Source organism: Pongo abelii, chromosome 5, assembly GCF_028885655.2.
Source record: "Pongo abelii isolate AG06213 chromosome 5, NHGRI_mPonAbe1-v2.0_pri, whole genome shotgun sequence".
Classification (NCBI taxonomy): domain Eukaryota; kingdom Metazoa; phylum Chordata; class Mammalia; order Primates; family Hominidae; genus Pongo; species Pongo abelii.
In genome coordinates, this window is record NC_071990.2 from 169,868,027 (window position 1) to 169,889,836 (window position 21,810).

A 21,810-nucleotide genomic window follows, 5' to 3' on the forward strand; every position below is an offset into this window, starting at 1 on the left:
CTTTTGCTAGTGCAGGGGCTTGCGTGGATGTTGATGGCCACTGACTGACCAGGGTGGTGGTTGCTGAAGGTTAGGTTGGCTGTGGCAACTCCCTAAAATACAACAAATGAAGTTTGCTGCATTGATTAACTCTTCCTTTCACAAAACATTTCTCTGTAGCATACGATACTGTTAGATAACATTTTATGTACAGTAAAATGTCTTTCAGAATTGAAGTCAGGCCTCCCAACCCCTGCCACTGCTTTATCAACTAAGTTTATATAATATTTGAAATCCTTTGTTTTCATTTCAACAGTGTTCACAGCATCTTCACCAGGAGTTGATTCCATAAGAAATTACTTTCTTTGCTTATTCATAAGAGGCAACACCTTGTTTGTTCAAGTTTTATCATGAGATTGCAGCATTTCAGTCACATCTTCAGACCCCATTATTAATCTTAGTTCTCTTCCTGTTTTCACCTCATCTTCATGTACTTCCTTCACTGAAGTCTTGAACAGCTCCAAATCATCCATAGGGTTTGAATCAATTTCTTCCAAACTCCTTTCACTATTGATATTTTTCCTTATCCCATGAATCATGAATGTTCTAATGGCATCTAGAATGATGAATACTTCCCAGGTTTTCACCCCAGATTTATCAGAGAATCACTATCTATGGCAGCTATAGCCTCATGAAATGTATTTCTTAAATAATAAGACTTGAAAGTCAAAATCACTGCTTGTTCCATGGGCTGCAGAGTGGGTGTTGCTTTAGTAAGCATGAAAACAATGTTAATCTTGTACCTCTCCACCAGAGCCTGGGTGACTAGGTGCCTTGTCAGTGAGCAGTAATATTTTCAAAGGGTTCTTCTTATTTTTTTTTCTTCTTTCCTCTGAGCAGTAGGTCCCAACAGTGGGCTCAAAATAGTAAGCCATGCTGTAAATAGATGTGTTGACATCTAGGATTTGTTGTTCATTTATAGAGCACAGGCAGAGTTGATTTGTATAATTCTTAAAAGCTCCAGAATTTTCATAAAGGTAAGTGAGCATTGGCCTCAACTTAAAGTCACCAGCTGCATTCGCCCCTAACAAAAGAATCAGCCTGTTCTTTGAAGCTTCGAAGCCAGGCATTGCCTTCTCCTCTCTAGCTAGAGAGTCCTAGACGGCTGCTTTTTCCAATAGAAGGCTGTTTCATCTTCATTGAAAATCTGTTATTTAGTGTAGTGACCATCAGTGATCTTAGCTAGATCTTCTGGAGAACTTGCTGCAGCTTCTCCATCAGCTGCTTCACCTTGCACTTTTATGGAGATGGCTTCATTTCTTAAACCTCACAAATCAACCTCTGCTAGCTTCAGACTTTTCTTCTGCATCCTTCTCACCTCTCTCAGCCTTCATAGAATTGAAGAGAGTTAGGGCCTTGCTGTAGAGTAGAATTGGCTGTAATATTGTGGCTGATTTGGTCATTTACCAGACCATTCAGACTTTCCTCCATATGAGCAATAAGGCTGTTTCTCTTTCTCACCATTCATGTGTTCATTGGAGTAGCACTTCTAATTTCCTTTAAGAAGTTTTCCATTGCATTCGTAACTTGACTGGCACCAAGAAGCCTAGCTTTCTGCCTGTCTGGGCTTTCGACATGCCTTTCTCACTATGTTTAATCAATTTTTAGCTTTTGATTTAAAGTGAGAGATGTGCAGCTCTTCCTTTCACTTAGAGGTCATTTTAGGGTATTAATTGGCCTAATTTCAATATTATGTCTCGTAGAATAGGGAGGGCCAAGGAGAGGCAGAGAGATGGGGAGTGGAACATTCAGAACACACACATTTATCAGTTAAGCTTGCCATCTTATATGGGTGCAGTTCATGGCACCCTAAAACATTAGTAACATCAAAGATCACAGATCACCATGACAGATTTAATAATAATAATGAAAAAGTTTGAAGTATTGTGAGAATTAACACAATGTACACACAGACACAAAGTGAGCATATGCTGTTGGAAAAATGGCATCAGTAGGCGTGCTCAACGCAGGCTTGCCGCAAACCTTCAACTTATATTTGTTTTTTCTTAAAAGAGCAATATCCGTGAGACACAATAAAGCAACAAGGTATGCCTGTGCATTTACAAATACCCTGTCTTTGTAAAAGCAGTCATTCATCATAAACAAAACCAGATAACACAATGCTGTGTATATGTTTACATGAGCAAAGAAAAAGTTAAATGCCTAGAAAAGATACTAGCTTACAAACTAAGTGAGGGAAAGAGGGAGGAAAAGACTTTTAAAATGTGTTACATGATTAAGATCTGAATCTCATTATAAAATAAATGCATAAAGATAATTATTGAAAGTATGGTCACAAAAATATAGTAATCTCACAGTATTTTTTTTTTCTTGTGCTTTTTCTGTATTTGAATTTTTTTTTACAGTGAATGTGTGTTACTCAGAATCAGAAAGAAATACAGCAAAGCTCATTTCATTGGGATGGGAGAAGATAGATGAGCATGGGTATTTGGTAATTTGGTGTGCACCTTTTTATTTCTTTGGCCTTTAGTAGGAAGTAGTAAGAAATCGTATTGATAAAATTGAAGGAAAAAAAGTCGTCTCAGAAGTGAAATTTTAAAATTTATACTTCTAAATGAGAATTCATAGATAAAGAAACAGTGTCATGAACTAGTTCTGCCATACTCTGTGGGGCATTGATGGGGTAAGGGTGTAAGGTTGTTTAGTCAAGGTAATTGTGCATTCTCTCTGAAGGAAAATTACCTGAGCTAGAGGACGTTGTGGTGTGTTGCCCTGACAGTTACTTGAAGTATAAGAGAGCTCTGTTATAATCCTGGGCCTTATAAGATAATCACTTACTGTTCACAAGAACTGTGTAGCAAGCATGATTGTATATATGAGACATAATTTACCTATAGAATAATTAAGTCCATGGATATGATGGGTTTTTTAAGTGTTCCGTATACTTACAATTGATTAGTAACACTAGTAACACTGTACAAAGTTTTCTAAGTCAGAATACTATTAGTAAAACAGCAGTGTACATAGGGTCTGTACTACTGAACAGAGGCCTAATGCTTTCTGAGCTGTGTCTCTCAGCTGTTGTGGTGTGAACACTGAGGGCAGGAACTTGAAACCCTGTCTCTACTAAAAATACAAAAGTTAACTGGGCATGGTGGTGGGCATCTCTAATCCCAGCTACTCGGGAGGCTGAGACAGGAGAATCACTTGAACCCGGGAGGTGGAGGTTGCAGTGAGCTGAGATCGCACCACTGCACTCCAGCCTGGATGACAGAGCGAGACTCTGTATCAAAAAAAAAAAAAAAAAGAATGCCTAGTGTTGCATCTGATACCTGGTGTTGCTCCAGTATTTGCCAAGGGAATGTTGATGTTGATAAGTGTATATAAGTCTATTTAATAATAAACTGTTCTATAAAATTGCATCTGATAAACTTTTTAACATCTTTTTCTTTTCAGTAATTTTTGGCTGATTTTTACTGATGAAAATGAGAAAGTGAAAGAGCACCTTAATTGGGGTTTTAAAGTTATAAAAGCCTATCTTGGGATTTTATTGACGGTCCCTTATGAAGTCATTTGATAATTTCCATTGAGTGTTTCTTCTAGTTTTGGTTTTCTGTTCTGTTATTTCCTGACCAGTTTTCTTTTGCAAGGTTAGGCAATACAAATCAGGAGGTAATTATTGTTTTGCCTTGAAATTCTTTATCTTCTCAGCTTGCCTTTTTTTTTTTTTTTTTCTTTTTTTCTTTTTGGAGATGAAGTCTCGCTCTGTCACCCAGGTTGGAGTGCAATGGCACAATCTCGGCTCACTGCAACTTCCGCCTCTTGGGTTCAAGCCATTCTCCTGCCTCAGCCTCCCGAATAGCTGGGACTACAGGCGCACGCTGCCATGTCCGGCTAATTTTTTGTATTTTTTAGTAGAGACGAGGTTTCACTATGTTGCCCAGGCTGGTCTGGAACTCCTGAGCTCAGGCAGTCCACCTGCCTTGGCCTCCCAAAGTGCTAGGATTACAGGCATGAGCCGCTGTGCCTGGCCCAGGTTGCCATTTTATAAATTGTAGCTGTTTTCGTATTCTTTATTCATTATTTTATCTATTTAATTATTCAATAAATTTTCTCCTTGTTAGATATTATCCTAGGATAAGAAGAAGCTGCCCTTAGAGCTTATAATAAAGGGAGACAGAAAGACTAAGAAATAGAAAAACAGGGCGCTTTTCTATTAGAATGAAAATCATTGAATGCTTTCTAGAGAAGTTGTGCTTAAGCTGAAGGATGAATGGATGTTATTAGACGTGAAAGTTGGGGCAGGAGGAATCATGGAAGCATAATATATGTTGCCAGTGTGAGGATTCTGATTCCATGTGACTTGGCTGTAAATGTTTGATAAAGATTGAGACTAAAGAGATGAGTGAAGGTCAGATCCTGAAGTAGTATGTGTTCTAAGCCAAGATACTGAATTTAATATGAAACACTATGAAGAAAGATTGGTTAATTTATGATAAGGTGTGTTATAGTCTATTTGTCTTTTTAAGGTAATTGAAGCAGTGTAGAGAGAAATTACAGGGTTCTGTAGAAGAGTCTAACCCATTTGGTATGTGAGCATGAGGATACATTTGGGTGGTGAGGTCTGCTAAGATAACATCATTACATTAATTACAGGTTGGAAGTAATGTTCACATGCCAGTGACTTGGCCTTCTTTTCTTATTCTCTCTAATCCTGTTTTGGTTCATGTTAGCAGTGTGTTAGAGTGAAGACGGAGCACCAGCCCAAAGTCTAGAAGAATATTGGACAGCCGTCATCTCCCACTCTCCTCCGTATTAGTGTTTTGGGGGCTTTCTTAGATGATTAAAAAAATAGTTTGGCTCTAGTGAAAACATAATGAAAAAGTAATACAGCATTATGAATTTTTAAGAGTTCAGTGAATACAGTATATTGAAACAGGTGGTTAAAAGCATTTGTTGAATGAATGACTTGCCCTGTAATATATTTAAATGGTCTGATTAAAATTTAATCATAAAGAGAGATTATTTACAAGAAAACGAAAACTATTCTGGCTTGTTGTGTGGTGGTTATCCTAAGATATCTCATATTGTATGAACCCACTTTATAAAAATAAAACCAATTGTTTGAATGTGAAAAGCTGGGTTAAGGACTAGAGAGATTGAAATTTGCAATAGTGAAGAAATTCCGCAGAAGTTAACCGTTACATACTGCCTTTCCATATAAAAGGTTGTAAAAAAAAATATTCAGCCTAGCTCTTTTTAGGGACCAGGTGATTAAAAGCAGCCAAATCAGCTGGCTTAGCTTTGTATTATAGACTGTTACCTTTCACTTTTATTGATGATTATTTTGATGATGAGTGAGAATTGTTTCTACTGCTTAATTCTACAGTGACATTTTATTCATTCAAAAGCAATAAATGTGTTCTTTTAAGTACTTGTTAACTTAGTTACTTTGGCACATTCATAGTTAATGATTTTTGTTTTTTTTAGGTTATGCTTCCTCCTGGAGCCCAGCATTCTGATGAAAAGGGTGCTAAAGAAATTATTCTTGATGATGATGAGTGTCCTTTACAAATCTTCAGGGAATGGCCGAGTGACAAAGGTAGTAACCTTATTAAAGGATTACTTACACCAGATTCCTACGTGATATACCAGGTGTTCACCTTATCACATGATGTAGGAGATGTGTACGTAAATGTTTTTGGATGGCCTTGTTGCTGTTGTTGTTGAGACAGTCTCACTCTTGTTGCCCAGGCTGGAGTGCAGTGGCGCAGTCTCCGCTCACTGCAAGCTCCACCTCCCGGGTTCAAGCGATTCTCCTGCCTCAGCCTCCCGAGTAGTTGGGATTACAGGCGCCCGCCCCCATGCCCGGCTAATTTTGTATTTTTAGTAGAGATGGGGTTTCTCCACGTGGATGGCTTTTTGCTGTAGAGCTTTCTGCCTCCTTCATTAACTTGCTTGATGATTCCTGAGTGTTGCCATTGTCGCTAAGACCACACTCAACTTATCTGAGTCTCATGTGTTAGACACTCAGATAATGGTGTCTAACACATGAGATACTCACAAATGGTGATACTGCAGGTAAATCACACATCTCATTAAGAAACCAGAATATTAGCACTACAGCAAGAAGCGAAAGATCATTGGTATCTACCAGTAGTAGAAAACACATTTCATGCTGACTAGATTAACTGTGTGATGTTTAGACAAATTTGTTATGATAGAGAAAATGACTGCTGTAACCCTATAGATTGTCCAGTGATTTAGTCATTTCAAATAATGAATTCACACTTTGCACTACTGAAACAATTTTCCCTTATTATTTCAAAGCAGTCTAAGTTTGAAGCTGTGTTTTTAAGAAAATACGGTTTTCTTTCAAATTCACATCATAAGTTAACTGTTAACTCCATAGAGGGCCTTGCATTAATAACGACATAAAAATGTATTGCCATTTAATCGTGTCAATATGGAATGTAGATTGGTAGTTTTAAAACACCGAAAAAATCTTTCTCAGCAAGCAAATTTCTATCCTCCTTAAAACACTTGTTTAGTACTTTTTAAAAACAGTATAAAGTTAAAATTTTATTAAAGGCAAATTGCCTAGATTCTTTAAGTTGAATTTAATAAAAATCAGGTCAACTAAAAATGTACATATTTATTTTGTTAGTAATAGAATTGTTTTATTTCAATAGGCTTTTGCGGGAACAGGTGGTATTTGGTTACATGAATAAATTTTTTCGTGGTGATTTCTGAGATTTTGGTGTACTTACCACCCTAAAAGTACATTTTTATATGTGTATTTGTGTGTGAATGTGGTTTTTATATGTATGAATGTATTTACTGATCATAGAGTTGTTTACTAATGTAAGCATTTATTCTTAACCTGGTGTGTTTTTTTCAAGCTTATGATGTGTTTCGGTAGCTGTTAATTTAGAGTAGTCTTTGGAAATTGCTTGCTAGAGCTTTTCAAACACACCAAGAGGCTAATATTTCCTCTGTTGAGTAAAAGTATGAATTGGGTAAGCTTTACGCAGTGATTCCTTGGCAGATGTTCCTAAATTACATGCATCTTTTTGAGAAAGTTTTGCACAGTTGACTGCCAGTCAGCTGGCCATCCTGAGCAACCTGAGTCTGCCTGATGATTTCCCATGCTGCTGTTCTAGGGATTTTAGTCTTTCAGTTGAAGAGGAGGCCACCAGACCACATCCCAAAGAAAACCAAGAAACACTTGGAAGGCAAGACACCCAAGGGAAAGGAGAGAGCTGACGGGTCTGGCTATGGCTCCACCCTTCCTCCGGAGAAGCTGCCCTATTTAGTAGAGTTAAGCCCAGGTGAGAAAACTGATCACACCAGCACACATTATTAATGTGCATTTTTAGCTTCAAATCTTTGTACTTTCTAATGCATCTTCAAGTAGTCTTCTGTTGGCTGACTTAAAATTTTTAGCCATTTATTTTTTTAAAAGTAACTCTCATAACATTTATTTCTCTTAAATTATTAAAACTTAAGGTTATAAAATGCGTATATGTTTACATAAAAATGGTTCACATGGACAAAAATGAGTATTAAGAAACAAAATTTAGTGTATAGACAATTTTAAATTATTTTAATCCCTTAAATTTTTTTTTTCCAAGATAACTTTAGTAAAATAGTTAATCTACCAAAAATGACAAATTGATATTTACCTAGGGCAGATTTGATAAAGGTGTGTGTGTGTGTGGCTGTTGTTTCTGATGCATGGACAATGTCTAAAAAGAATATCTTTAAATTTTATATCTAAGAAACCCATTATAGTAAGAGGAAGGCTATTTGATTTTAAAGTAACAGACTACATTTATTTTCACGAGTCCTCTAAGTGTTTTGTTTGTAGAATTCTAATACGCTAAAGCTGTTGTTTCAGGTTAGCCATTGAGTAGAGAAATACGTGGGCATTCTTAAAGAAATGTTTTACACACACATTCCTAGGTAGAGTGTATATTTGCACATATGTATGCTGTGCATGACTGTACATGACATTTATCATTCAGTTAACATTACTTCATTTCTTATTTCATTATTAAATGCTATTATGTGACCTGCATTATACAATACTGTGAAGATCAGAGTGTTGCACCCCCATCCCAAGCTGCATTGAAAGAAAGCCCGAGTAGTAATCACAGAACAAATTAGCAGAAAATTGAACCAGTTACGTGTGTGATATATGCCTCCATGAACGTGAATTACATTTTTTCTTCTTTGATTTTTGAGAGTTTATTTTTATTTACAAGGTTTGTTTAGTTTCTTACAGCTAGGTTATTGTAATTAACTAATGATTACATACGATATTTGTTGTCCAGCAGTCACATGGTACAGTAAGTTATATAAATACAGGAAGTGATGGTATCATTTTGATGCCACAGTTAGTGGCAGTGTGGCTTTAGGTAGTAACTTTTATACCTAATTACGCTTCAGGACTTCAAAAAAATTAGTTGATTAGCTATTTGTGAGGAATATATTGGTGTTGCTAACCTCAGTTCTCTGAGTGGAAAGTTTATTTGAAGTTTTATTATCTCACTGTAGTTTGGAAACACATCCCAGTATTGTTGTGTGTCTATAATGTGTGTGAGAGCATTGATGTTTGGTTATCTGAGGTAATGAATGGCAACTGTGAAGCAGCCATTAGTTTTTGAACTTAAAATTTTTTAGGCTCTTTTTTGGGTATTGGGTCTGCCCTTTAAAATTTTATTTTAAATTCTAGAAACTAAAGATTGTTTTCTCCAAATCCAAATTTTTGAGGATTTAAGAGTGTGAAGTCCTTAGAGAAACTGATAAATAGCAGCCGACAGAATAATTTTCAGATGAGTAATGGACAGTTTATTTTGGTAGGTAGCAGAGACAGGGTGAGAATTCATTCATTCACACATGCATTTGATAAATATTGATTGAATACTTGTGTGTCATACCGTGTTCTGGGCCTTGGAGGTAGAGCACCAAAACAGGTTAAACCCCTTCACCTTGAGAATTTCTCTTCTAGTGAGAATTGTTATTTCGACTGCTTCTTTCATACTTATAGTCTCTCAGGTAATCAAATATATAGAATCTTTTTTTGTAGATGTGGGGTAGATCACAGTTCTGTACTACTTTTCACCAAATATTGGCAACAGCATTTGTTACGTGGTTATTAATACACTGCATTCCTCATGGCACTCTGCTGCCTTCAGTCAGCATTCATTGACCTTTCTACTTTAGGCAAAACAATGGATACAAAAGGATTAAGTTCCTTCCTGCCTTCAGGTAATTCACACAGTGGGAGGGAATCACAGTGCCATGTGACAAGTGACTCTGCCTCTAATCCCGACTTCTGAGCCCTGTGCCTGTGGGATAGCTTAACTTGTTCCGCAAATGTCTGAAGTTCAGGTCTGGTACCACTATTTTAAGGGTGACCTAAGGGTTGGTGGCAGGCCTGAATGCAAGGCCAGGGTCTTCCCTGCACCAAAGCCATGTTCTTTCACTAAGTCATGATGTCGTTTTAGGTTTTCATTATTATTCATTGCTCACAGTCAGCATGCTGAATGAAATTGATCTATTTTCCATTTATGAGAAAATAATATTCATACGTAATGATTTGTTATGAATGGATAAGTACTGTATTTCCCCTGGGCACATTGTCAGCCAAGCATTATATCCTCAATGCTGAGGTTCTGCTGGGTGTGGTTAGGAGTTTTATGAGATGTGGTCATGAGCTCAGCATTGTCTTTTGGAGAAATGGGGAGAAATACATTATTTCGTTCTTTGCTTTGGATTTGAATGTATTCTTTAACAGAAGAAACCAGCCCAGTGGGGTGGTAGCCCTCTATATGATTAACTCACTGTTGCTGTCCTGCTGCTTGGTGACTCACCTGTTGTCCTGTGGTTTCCCTTAACAGTCTGCATTGGTTTCTAAAACACTGACTGGGGCACTAGTATAGTCTTGTCCTCACAAAAGCTGATGGGTGAAGTGTACCTTTTCTTCCTTTGAAACGTGTCTCACTGAAGTTCACCCTCTGCGTCTCTTCTCCTCCTTCCCTATTCCGCGTGTTCTGCATGGTCTCTGTCCTGCTGATGCTGCCTTCACCTGGGTCCTGGCATGTGTCTTAACCCCAGGGAGAAGGAATCACTTTGCCTACTACAACTATCACACTTATGAAGGTAATGCTATGCTTACTACTACTTTTATAACTAAAGCACTAATAGAACCTCATGGGCAGAATAGTGTTGAATGACCAAATATCTTATGTATCAAGTTTTTTAGTTGATATAAATAACCTATTATAAGAAATTTAATGTACTGTCATTTTATTTGTACCTAGTAAGTGTTCCATATCTAGAACTCATTTCATTTACTGGAAGCTTGTTTTGTGTCTTTATTTTCCCAGGTTCACCCTGGGAAGGAACTGAAGGCAAAAGCAGCAATGGCTGTGGAGGGATGCTGGGGAGTAAAGACAGAGTGCCGTTTCAAAGCACTCCTTGGGCGATGCTCAGCCAGTCTGCCTCCCTTCATCTGTAGAATAGGAGAACTTTCTGGTAGCAGTGCTGTTACTGTCTGTTGTGGGGTTACTTAGATTTATCTCTGCTCTTCAAGATGCTCCAGATTTATTGTCATTATCTACGGGAAAGAAAGAGACTCAGGCACTTTGGGCAGAAATTGACTATTTGTAGAATACTTGTTGAGGAAGGGGAGAAAATTGGGATTTTTGTTTTTGGCAACAGTTTTATATGTTACTCCCTGTGAGATAACTGTCCTTCTAATGAGGAGAGGGAATGGACTACTGCACTGTCCCTTTCCTCCCCAGCTCAAACCAAACATCCCTTTATCCACTAAATCCTGTGGCCACCATTTAGGTTCTTCAGAATCTATAACAGCTTGAACTATGGTTTCCTATTATTACTGTGAAGTAACAAGAGAGCCTGGGAAGGATGTTTATCTCTCTATCTGTTGACAGATTTCTGTTACCATGGTGAGGGGAGGAGAAGGGAGAGACTGAGAAAGCAGCCTCTATCTCCCTTTCTCTATTTTGAAATCTGTTGATGTAGAAAGGTGTGTGATAGCTCTTTATTGTCTCACAAGAGACCTTTCAGAAGCATTCAGAATTTGGAAGAATATGAATGTGAATTTTTCTTTCATCTCTAAACACGTTTTTCGTGTTCTGTTTTTAACTTTGCGTTGAAATGTTCTTGTTTCACACGATTACTTATTTACTGCTTTTGCTTTCTTTATAATTTATTTGTGTCATTTCTCTGTGACTATATTGCATTCAGTTTTCTTTATTTTTATATAAGTATTCACTGCTGACACATCAAGTCTTTATTGATTGCTAACTATGGACCATATGTGGAGTGATCAGCGCCAGGGTAAAAATATATTTTTTTTAAACCTAGCCACCAGGGAGCTCAGAGATGAGGGAGATAAGTAGTTGGAAATCATCATACGATACGATTAGTGGTACAATTAATGTAACAGATGGGGTGCTCTGGGAGTAGATAAGGGGGACACATTTCTTAACTAGGGGGGAGTTCATTAGAACTGCCTTTGATAGTTAAAACACACAAAATAGTAAACATTACTGGAGGATTTGGACTCAGCACGTCTGGAAGGGAGCTACCTATGTCCAGGAAAAGCCGCCAGATGATTTTGATGTCTTGTTCAGATCAGGACTTTAGAACAGTTAGAGTTGAAAATAAATGTTTCAACACGATGTGAAGCAGCACAGATGATGAATCAATTTTTTAATGGGTATTAGGCATTAGTGTCTCTCAGGTACTTCAGTCTCATCTTACCTTTACTCGATGTCACAGATTTCTGAAATATTTCAGAAATAGAAAATTTTGTCATTAGAATGTAACTTTGTATACCCTAAAATTAACATCAATTCTAACAGGACTTGCATTTTTATGGTGTCTTTTGTCTGTGAGAGTTTAGCGGTACCACTGCTGAGAGATTTTAGCAGTCTCAAACTCTGCACGCTCATACTCAAATTGTTGAACCTGTGAAACTCTCAAAGCTTACATTCCTAATCACAGTGACTAGAGATTTTAACAGGTAACAGAATCAGCGGGTTTGAAAGTTTTAAGGCACTCATAAAGCAGATCAGGGAGACTCTTACTAGTTTGGCCTTTTCCTAAGCTTTGGTGGGTGGTGTGCTTGCCACACTAGACTGATTGCTGCGGCTGTGGTGCAGGCGCTAAGCTCTGCAGTTACATCATCATTCATGGGTTCTGGAAGGCACATTTTCTCATATGTCAACTCTGAAATCAAATAACTCATTTTTAGTTAAGGTAATGAAGTGACATTGTCCTCATCTGGGATACAGTAGTTGAAGAATGAGAAAACATGTCTAGGTGTATTGGGACTAGAGGGCTTTGGCAGAGCAGCTTCCTCCTCCTCCTCACTCCTTCCCTGTCATGGAAACACATGCTCATACAAATTAAACATTCCAACAGTTCATAAAGGTATAAAATGACAAAAAAAAAAAAAAGCCAAAAAACTCAGTCTTCCTTTTACTCCAGTTCTACTCCAGGGAGCTAACCACTTTTAACAGTAATTCTTGATCAGTAATGGACAGCAGAATTACTTGGGGAGATTTTTCAGAGGACACATGCTTAGGCCTCATCCCCAAGGATTTTGATCCAGGAGGTCTGGGGAGAGCTATGAGAATTGTACATTTAAAAACCTCCGTCAGTGATTTAGCTGTGCCCTCAACCTGTATTGTGTTGTGTGCCATAAGGGCAGCAAGAATACTGCAGGAAAGATCTGATCCAAAGGGAAGGCCTGTGTGTCTTTGATGAGCTTCATTTTGCTACTACAGTTGCTCCTCAGAATCATGAACAAAAATCCAGGGCAGTGTGGTAGAGAAGACTTTTTTTAATGTAATAAGAATGTGGTGGAATTAATGCTAGTGTTAGCACTTCGTATTAATCAGAAACTGATACGCTTATTTCTTATTTTGAATTTTCTGTATCCAATTTGTTAAATTGTGTTACATAAGTTTGAAGAATTCTTTGAAAAGAAATCCTGAGAAGTGAGAACTGTAGTGCCTGAGATAACTTTTTGTTTGTTTGAAATAACATGACAGTAATATTAGATTTTGCAAATAGAGCTGTCTTCCTTCTTTTCTCACAGATGGTTCTGACTCTAGAGATAAGCCAAAGCTTTACCGCCTTCAGTTAAGTGTTACTGAAGTTGGGACAGAAAAGTTGGATGACAACTCTATCCAGGTACGTAGTCTGAGCTTCCTGCTGCAACTCTGACATTCCAGGAGGCATAACGTATTGTACAGAGCCTGCCACATGGTAATGAAAGAAGGAATTATAATTACAGACTTTGTATTTAAATATAAATAATTTATCTACTCTGGGTCACTTTTCTCTGCTTTAGTGTGAAAACAGCAGAATGTGAGTTTATGTTCAAGCTCCACTAGAAATTTGGGCTGGTGATGACATTGCTCTGAAACTGCTTCCTTTTCTCTAAAAGATGGTGATGATAATTTTATAGGTCTATTTCAGGATTACAGGATATAACCTATGCAAAAGTGCTTATCACTGGGTCTGACACACATAGCAGTAGGCATTCGGTAAATTCTAATTAAATTTAGCTTAATATGGTTCTCAAGTACTTAAAACAGAACTTAACACATTATTTGAATAAATGAAGTCAGAATTTGTCACTTTTTTGAAGTTGAATTCAGGCAAATCACCCTTGCTCTGTACTTCTCAATTTGTAAGATGATGGGTTCAGATTGTTAATGTCATTTTCAGTTCTACCATTTCTTCTTTCTTAGCACAACACTAAAAATAATAATAGATAGGAATCTCTGATGCTAATGGTCTGCTTAGATTTGTCCATTAACCGTCTAACAAATATTGGTTAAGATGACTGTATGCTTTTTTTTTTTTGAGACAGTCTTGCTCTGTCAGCAGGCTGGAGTGCTGCGGCACGATCTCGGCTCGCTGTAACCTCCAACTCCCTGGTTCAAGCGATTCTCCTGCCTCAGCCTCCTGAGTAGCTGGGGTTATAATAAGGCATGCACCACCACGCCTGCTAATTTTTGTATTTTTAGTAGAGACGGAGTTTCACCATGTTGGCCAGGATAGTCTCGATCTCCTGACCTCATGATTCGCCCATCTCAGCCTCCCAAAGTGCTGGGATTACAGGCGTGAGCCACCACACCTGGCTGACTGTATGCTTTTTAATGCAAAGTTACAGTATGCCTTAAGTCACTGGATACTAAAAATAAAAGGTCTGATTGGTTTGACTTTTTTTTGACAGTTTAATTATTTTTATACTATTGAGGGAAATCCACTTTAAAAGGCACCAAAAATCCAGAGCTTATTAGGTTATGTTTGTCATAAAAGGGGTACTCACGGTTTTAACATTCTGTGTTTAAATGCTGTGAAGTTCGTGGTGGAAGTTTCTTTGGTTTCCTTCTGTTTCTAGTTGTTTGGCCCAGGAATTCAGCCCCATCACTGTGACCTCACCAACATGGATGGAGTGGTCACTGTGACGCCCAGAAGTATGGACGCAGAAACCTACGTGGAAGGCCAGCGCATCTCGGAAACCACCATGCTGCAGAGTGGCATGAAAGTGCAGTTTGGGGCGTCCCATGTATTTAAGTTTGTGGACCCCAGTCAGGATCATGCTCTTGCAAAAAGATCTGTGGATGGAGGCCTGATGGTTAAGGGCCCGAGACATAAACCTGGGTAAATAGATTAACCTTAAGATTTAAAATGTTTTGATTATACTTAAAGTAATTCAGATTATTCATAGATAACTTGGCTTTTTATTTTTGTTTCAGTTTTTTAAAAAATATCAAAGTGAAGTTTGTGATTTTGGTTCCTATTATTAATTTGGGTTGGTTTTAGAGGAAAGAAGAAAGGTCTTGACTTTGTCTTAAAATTGGAAGTTCTCACTGGTTTTAAATTGTCTATATTTAAACTTTGTTTTTTTAGTCAATATACTAAAACAGTACGTTTTCTTTTGTGAAAAAACATGGCGTTCTTTGTAATTATTCAGTGTAACTAAGATTATAAAATTTTTTGAAGTATTCTTTTCTATGACTGATAATGAAACACATTAAGATCTCTTAAGGAATTCAGAATATTTTAGCTCCACCTAGTGCTTTTCTGAAGACTTGCATTGTGGGCTTAGTAAAGGAAAACAGAAAGCCTTTCTTAATGACGATCTAGTAAATTTTTTTGTAGGTAGGGAATATAACTCCTCCTTTGGTTTTACTTTTTAAAACATTCTGATAAGCCACTTCATTATCTATTTTTCAGTCATGCTGCTTAAGACAACTGAAAACTCCCCTAGAGCATAGGCTTTCTTCCTGAAGCACAAACATAAACCCGCGTGGTCTTCCCTGCTTGGCCTTTCCCATTGTTGTGTTCCATGGCATGCCTTTAATTAGCCACCCAGACCTTACACATTGGGCTACATATGACTATTTAGAATTAATGTCTTTCTCCAAGATGAATACTTGGTGGGTTATCACATATGTTTATTTATTTGTAAAGCTCACAGCTGTTGAAGATCCATCCCCAGCTGTTCACCTCACCTTGCGCCCCAAGTGTCAGCAAATGACCATACCTGTGACATCAAAGGGGACCAGCATGTGCTTTTCCTCCCTGCTTCCCAAGAAAATCCATTTCTTTCTAACACTTTCATCTTTAAACTAGTGTCTGTTTAAACCCATCCTTCCATTCTTCACAGCTTTTAACTGTTTCTTTCTGAAGGTGATGCTTTTCATTGATCAGCCGTGTCCCTATTTCCTGTCCCTTGTCATTAGCTTTACATGGGCTCTTTCCTTCAGTAGCGAGTCATGATTTCATGCTTAGATGTTCATTTCAGTCATCAACTTTTCTTCAGCCCTTTTTCTTCCCTTCAGCATCAAAAATCTTGATCTGGTATATCCTGACTCCCTGTTTATTTTTTAGGCTCATTGAGGTTGGTCCAAAGAGATTATGTATTGTCTGAAACAGTTTCTTCCACTGTGTGTTACATGTGGTCTCTCAATAGTACCTATAGTTATTGCCCCTTAGATACAAATGCCCTTTATTCTTGAGTTGTAATATATTTTTTGTGACATGTGTTACTCCTAGTGTTACTGTCCATCTCTGTTCTCTGTATAAACACAATTCTAGGAGCAGCCTGTGTCCCACACCTAGTCTGCCCTTTGGTTTTGCTTGTAATGTTTTTACAGGTGTGAGACAGTCTCCTACTGTATTTTTGCCACGTGGATCCTGCTTTGGAAGCCTGCAGATGTCTCTTCCTACCATATTTCTGGCCAAAAACAGAGATCATTGAAGAATATGGCTTAGGTTTCAATGAGGAGAATGTGCTGTGAAATTTTGTTACTATTATTAGGTATTTTTCTGGCAAATCTGGTGAAAGCTGCTTGGTGGCTGAACATACCATCCATAAATTAGAAAGGACTCTTGTTTTTTTAGGAACATTGATTTTGCTCTAGTGTCAAACGATTGTGACAGATTCTGGCTAGATAACTCACATACCCTCCAATGCAGATTTCATGGTGTGTCTTCAAATCCTACTGATGGTTATAAACGAGTAGCAAAATTTGATACCGATAGTCAGTTTGGGAATTTTAGGGCCTCCTGGTGATACACTGACTCATTAATTGATTTATTAATCTAGTTTACAATTATCAAGTACCCAGGGCGTGAGTTACTATTCTCTGAATGTTGAGAGGAGTGACATATGATTGTTACAGTCAAAGGTCATAGTCTGATAATTTCAAAGTCATGTTATAAAGTCACTTTGGTTGGTCTTGTCCACACATCCAGCCTACAGTAAAAACGAGCCATGTTAAAGCTTGAAAGAGGTAGCTTTGCTGGGAAAAGTTAAAGAATTTTGCATGGTGGAAATTTGTTGTTCTAGGATGATAATTGTAAGTGGAATCAAGAAGGCTTTGATTCTATTCACATACTACCCACAAGAGGAAGTTAGGGGTGGACACTGCTGTGTGCAGCTTTGGTAGGTGGCAGAGAAGCTGGCCTGCCGTCATTGTTACTCCTGTTGTCAGAGCCGATAGCTGGACTGAATCTCCCACTCGAACTGATGGGAGCCAGCAGGGCATTTCCATGTTTCTGTGAATATCTTGGTGATAGATTATGAGTATTTAATTTCAGAAAATTGGTGCTATATGGCAGAAAGTTGTGTGCAGAAAATTGACAGTTATTTAGCCTTTAGTAAAAACTTTTACTCTTTCAAAAGTTACTATTTTAAAGCATGGTATTATTTTGCATTACAAGATGGTTTTATTTTCTTAATGGTGAGATAGAGGAGAAATTTGTACCTGCTCTTCTAATCTGAAAAGTTGTTTTCAACTTTTACATTACTTCCTTGTTTCTTTCTGTTGGTTGAGTTTAAATAAAAGTTTCACATTACCATGCTGCTTTGAAATTAGACCATATATTAATATTTTTCAAGTATTATAACAGGATATTTCATTCTTTTTAAATTATGTTTTGCAGAAATCCAGGAAATTTAAATACTAATTCATCCTTGTTGGTTTCCAGGTGTTTTTAGGGCTTTTTTTGCGGAGGTGGGGAGGGCACTCTCCGATGAGCTGGGACAGTTGCATTCACTCTTCATTTGTGCTGAAGAATGTAGTCGGTCCCAGCTTGTTAGACTCTTCAGTCTTCATAATGAGATTTTGCTTATGAGTTAATTTTTCAAAGTGACATATTTAGAAGTTTTGATATTTTGAGATAATTGAAAAATCAGTTTAAAGTAGGATAATTTTTGATTTGCTTGCTAACATTATCAAAAATGTCCCACTTTTTAATTTGTAGCCTAAGTAGTGATACTCATGTGCTTTACAAAAATAATCAGATTGACTTTCAAATAGGAGAGAAGCTCACCCCTGTTCCTCATGTGTCGTTTTCCCTGTGTCCATAAATAGGGCCACTGGCACTTCAACCTTGTACACCTCATTTATATGCCATTTGCTGCCAGAATAGACTTACATAATGAAATAACCTGGTTTTTTATGTTCCGTTTCTTGTATAGTTAAAAAAAAAAAAAAAAAAAACACACGATCGGGCCAGGCGCGGTGGCTCATGCCTGTAATCCCTAGCACTTTGGGAGGCTGAGGTGGGCGGATCACCTGAGGGTCAGGAGTTCAAGACCAGCCTGGCCAACATGGTGAAACCCCATCTCTACAAAAAATACAATAATTAGCCGGGCATGGTGGCCCTTGTCTGTAATACCAGTTATTTGGGAGGCTGAGGCAGGAGAATCACTTGGACTGAGGAGGCGGAGGTTGCAGTGAGCCGAAATCGTGCTACTAGGCTGCAGCCTGGGCAACAGGGTGAGACTTCATCTCAAAAAAAAAAGATCCTGGGAATATTGAGTATATACCAGTAAAGAAAGTTCATAAGGTGGTTTTTTAATTCTTTAAGTTCGTGTGCTGAAAATAGAGCAATTTCTTAAAAATCTTTCACATTTGGTATTTTAGTTCTTCCTTGTGTATTAAGAAGAGACTATGCCTGTCATTGGAATGTTATTAAGTCAGTGTGTTTCTTGTTTTATCCCATCAGAATTGTTCAGGAGACAACTTTTGATTTGGGAGGAGATATTCATAGTGAGACAGCATTACCGACAAGCAAGGTAGGTAATTATGGATTACCTGATAGAAGTGTGCTTGCTATAGGACACCATGGATGAATACAGTAGTCTCCCCTTATTTGTGGGGGATGTGTTCCAAGACCACCAGTCACTGCCTGAAACCATAAATAGTACAGAGCCCTGTGGATACTATGTTGTTTTCCTGTATGTATGTACCTGTGATAAAGTTTAATTTATAAAATAAGCACACTAAGACATTAACAACAATAACTGAAGATAAAATGGAACAATATATAACAATATACTCAAATAAGAGGTATGTTAATTTGGTCTCTATCTCTTCTCTCAAAATATCTTTTTGTATTGTACTCACCTGTTTTCGGACTGCAGCTTACTGCAGGTAGCTGAACTGTAGAAAGTGAAACTGCGGATAAGGGGGACTCCTGTAAACTGGTAATAGGTGCACTTATAAAACGTCTTTGTAAAAGCAGACTTCACAGTGGCCCCAAACGTGGGTTGTCCTAATCTGCTGTGTTGTTTGTTAGTGATACATAAAGGAAAGTTACCAGACCTTTCTTTTCTCTAAGGCCAGGATGAAGCAGAGCCTTCATGTTTGCTAGGCTTTCTCCTGTGTAGTTAGCCTTGCTCAGTCAGAGTACCCTTAATACACTCCTGCTTTTATTAACCCCTCAATTTAGTACTAAATCCTATTCATCAGTTAACCTTCTCAGACACTTTGCTTCCATAATGATCCCTTATCTCTGGAATAATCAGTTCATTTCCTTTCTCATTTTCATTCTCTATTGCTGGATAACAAACCACTCCAAAACTTAGTGGCTAAACAGCAGCCATTTTATTTGTTTACCATTGTGCAGTCTGGTTTGAGCTTACCAGGGCAGTTTGTTTGCTGGTCTTGCTGGTGGTGACTGGTGTGACCACCTTCACCTAGGAGATCAGTTGGTGGCCAGTGGCTGGAGTGCAGGGCCCACTGACCCTCTCTGTGTGCTATCTCACGTCCTCTACATGGGATCTTTTGCCCCATTGGGGCAGCCAGAAGTCATAGTGTTGTGGGACCTCACAAGAACCACGGAGCTTCCAGGCCTTCTTGAATGTTAGACCCAGAACTGACACAACCCCATTTCCTCCACCTTTCATTGGTTAAAGCAAATACAGGCCCAGTTCAGATTTAGGAGGAAGGCACTACGCAAGGTGTGATTTATTGAATGCCATGGTGCCACAAACTCCTGTGATCCTGGAGTGTTCTCATCAGCATCAAAACACGTTACAGTGTCTTCTCTTTTAGAAAACTCTTTATACCCCTCCAGTTTTGACGCCATTTTTCTACTCCTGTTTGCTACACAGCTTCTTGGGGAAAAAAAAAAAAATCATCTATGCTTGTTCCCTCCACTTCCAAATTCCATGTTCTTTCTTCTGCTCCTGTTCATTCTTGCCCCTCCCTCCACAGGGACTGTCTGTCAGGGGGACTGATGACCTCCCAGGTCCCAAATCTGGCATGCATTTTGTCCTGTCTTACTTGTTGCAGGAGTTTTTAGCCAGGCCACAACCATGTACTTGATGCACTTTCTTCTTTTGGCTTCTAGGGTATATCACCCTCCTATAAACCACCTAGTAGTGGTTTCTCCTCGGTTTGATTTGTTGGTACCTCTTCCTCTTATGCTTCACTCCTAAAGTTTGGAGGTTTCAGATGTAGGGCACCAATCTTTTCTCTTCCTATATCTTTCCTAGATGAGCTTACCCTGTTGCCTGAGTTTAAATACCATCTAATGTTAATTATCCACTAATGTGTACCTTTGGTTGTGACCTCTCCAGACGCATATCTCTCTCTCTCTTTTTTTTTCTTTCTGAGACAGAGTCTGCTCTGTCTCCCAGGTTGGAGTGCAGTGGCATGATCTCGGCTCACTGCAACCACTGCCTCCCAGGTTCAAGTGATTCTCCTGCTTCTGCCTTCTGCATAGCGGAGATTACAGGCACCTGCCACCATGCCTGGCTAATTTTTGTATTTTTTAGTAGAGATGGTGTTTCTCCATGTTGCCCAGGCTGGTCTTGAACTCCTGAGCTCAGGTAGTCTGCCTGCCTCGGCTTCCCAAAATGCTAGGATTACAGGCGTAAGCCACGGCACCCAGCCCCGATTCAGATCTCTAAAGGTTTACTTGACATATCCACTTGCATATCCTGTACATATTTCAAATTAAACCTAGCTAAAAGAAGATAGATTTTCTTTCTTAACAAACTTTCCCTGATCCTTCCCCACCTTAGAAGACAATACTACCCTCTGCAGCGTTGCTCCAACAGAAACCTCTTCCCCGTTCCCCGTTGGTCCCTTCCTTCTCTCAGCCTCTGCGTGCAGGAGTTCGTTCCTCTGCCTCTCTGGCTTAGGCTGCAGCCATCACATAGCGGGAGGACCACACGGCCCCAAGAGCAGCCTCTTCCATTCTACCAGCTCATCATTCTCCTCACATTTAAAAAATGTAAATTAGATTCTAGTTACTGTTCTGCTTTCGAGGCCCCTGGTGGCTTCTCAACCCATATATCAGTCTTCACCCTGACTTGCTCAGCCGCCTACGCCCTGAGCCTGCTTCCCTCTCAGTGTGTTTCTGTTGCTCACTGAGGCCACACACGGCTTCCATTCTGTGTCCATGCCTGCCTCTTCCCTCCTGTTGGAAGGCCTTTCTCGTGCTAGTGTTTGTGCTTTTGTCCTTGCTTGTCACACTCTGGCCCCTTCTTGTCTCAGACTTCAGCTTAAAGCCACATTCCTGAAGAGGTTGTCCCTGAGCATCCTGTCACTGTCACAGCACCTGATGTAAGTTATTTATGTGGTCTTTATTACCATCCAATACTTGCTCTGTTTGTTGACCAACTGTAGAATGTGAACTCTGCAAGTGGGGCTCCTGTTTCATACGTCATTGCTGTGTTTCTATTGCACTTTGCTTAAAAAATGCCTGCTGTGTAGAAGACTCTTGGGAACCATCTCATGAATAATTGAATGAGCCGAAGAGAACTGTCTTTATAAAAATTTTCGTTTCTTAAAAAAATATGTAGTCCACAAAGAAGACTTGGTAAATAGAGGAAAAAAGTAAAAATGAAAATCCTTCATCCACAATTTATAGTTGACCTTTGAAAGTAATGTTGTGAGGGGTCCTTTTCTGAACTCTGGTATGTGTCTATATGTTCATGTATGCATTTTAACA

The 21,810-nt window shown here is 38.7% G+C and overlaps 1 protein-coding gene and 1 long non-coding RNA gene across 33 annotated transcripts in view; one reads left to right on the forward strand and one right to left on the reverse strand.

Moving 5' to 3' along the window:
- The window catches only part of AFDN (afadin, adherens junction formation factor), a 153,367-nt gene that overhangs the window by 66,482 nt on the left and 65,075 nt on the right, over positions 1-21,810 (forward strand). For 22 of the 31 annotated variants that reach the window (XM_054558473.2, XM_054558475.2, XM_054558455.2 and 19 more), the window contains exons 7-12: positions 5,491-5,602; positions 7,164-7,331; positions 10,123-10,167; positions 13,139-13,233; positions 14,453-14,715; positions 18,574-18,643. In XM_054558473.2, the coding sequence (XP_054414448.2) occupies positions 5,491-5,602; positions 7,164-7,331; positions 10,123-10,167; positions 13,139-13,233; positions 14,453-14,715; positions 18,574-18,643 (753 nt within the window). The remainder of the gene's footprint in view (positions 1-5,490; positions 5,603-7,163; positions 7,332-10,122; positions 10,168-13,138; positions 13,234-14,452; positions 14,716-18,573; positions 18,644-21,810) is intronic. The other 9 variants (XM_024248350.3, XM_054558476.2, XM_054558464.2 and 6 more) reach the window with 1 other exon arrangement.
- On the reverse strand, positions 10,301-14,490 carry LOC129060151 (uncharacterized). Of its 2 annotated transcripts, none has more exons than XR_010140402.1 (3): positions 14,381-14,490; positions 11,797-11,818; positions 10,301-10,624 (listed from the first exon to the last, which is right to left on the reverse strand). It is a non-coding gene; the product is annotated as an uncharacterized LOC129060151 (long non-coding RNA). The 2 variants fall into 2 exon arrangements; XR_008526599.2 differs by having other exon boundaries at positions 10,367-10,624; positions 11,622-11,818.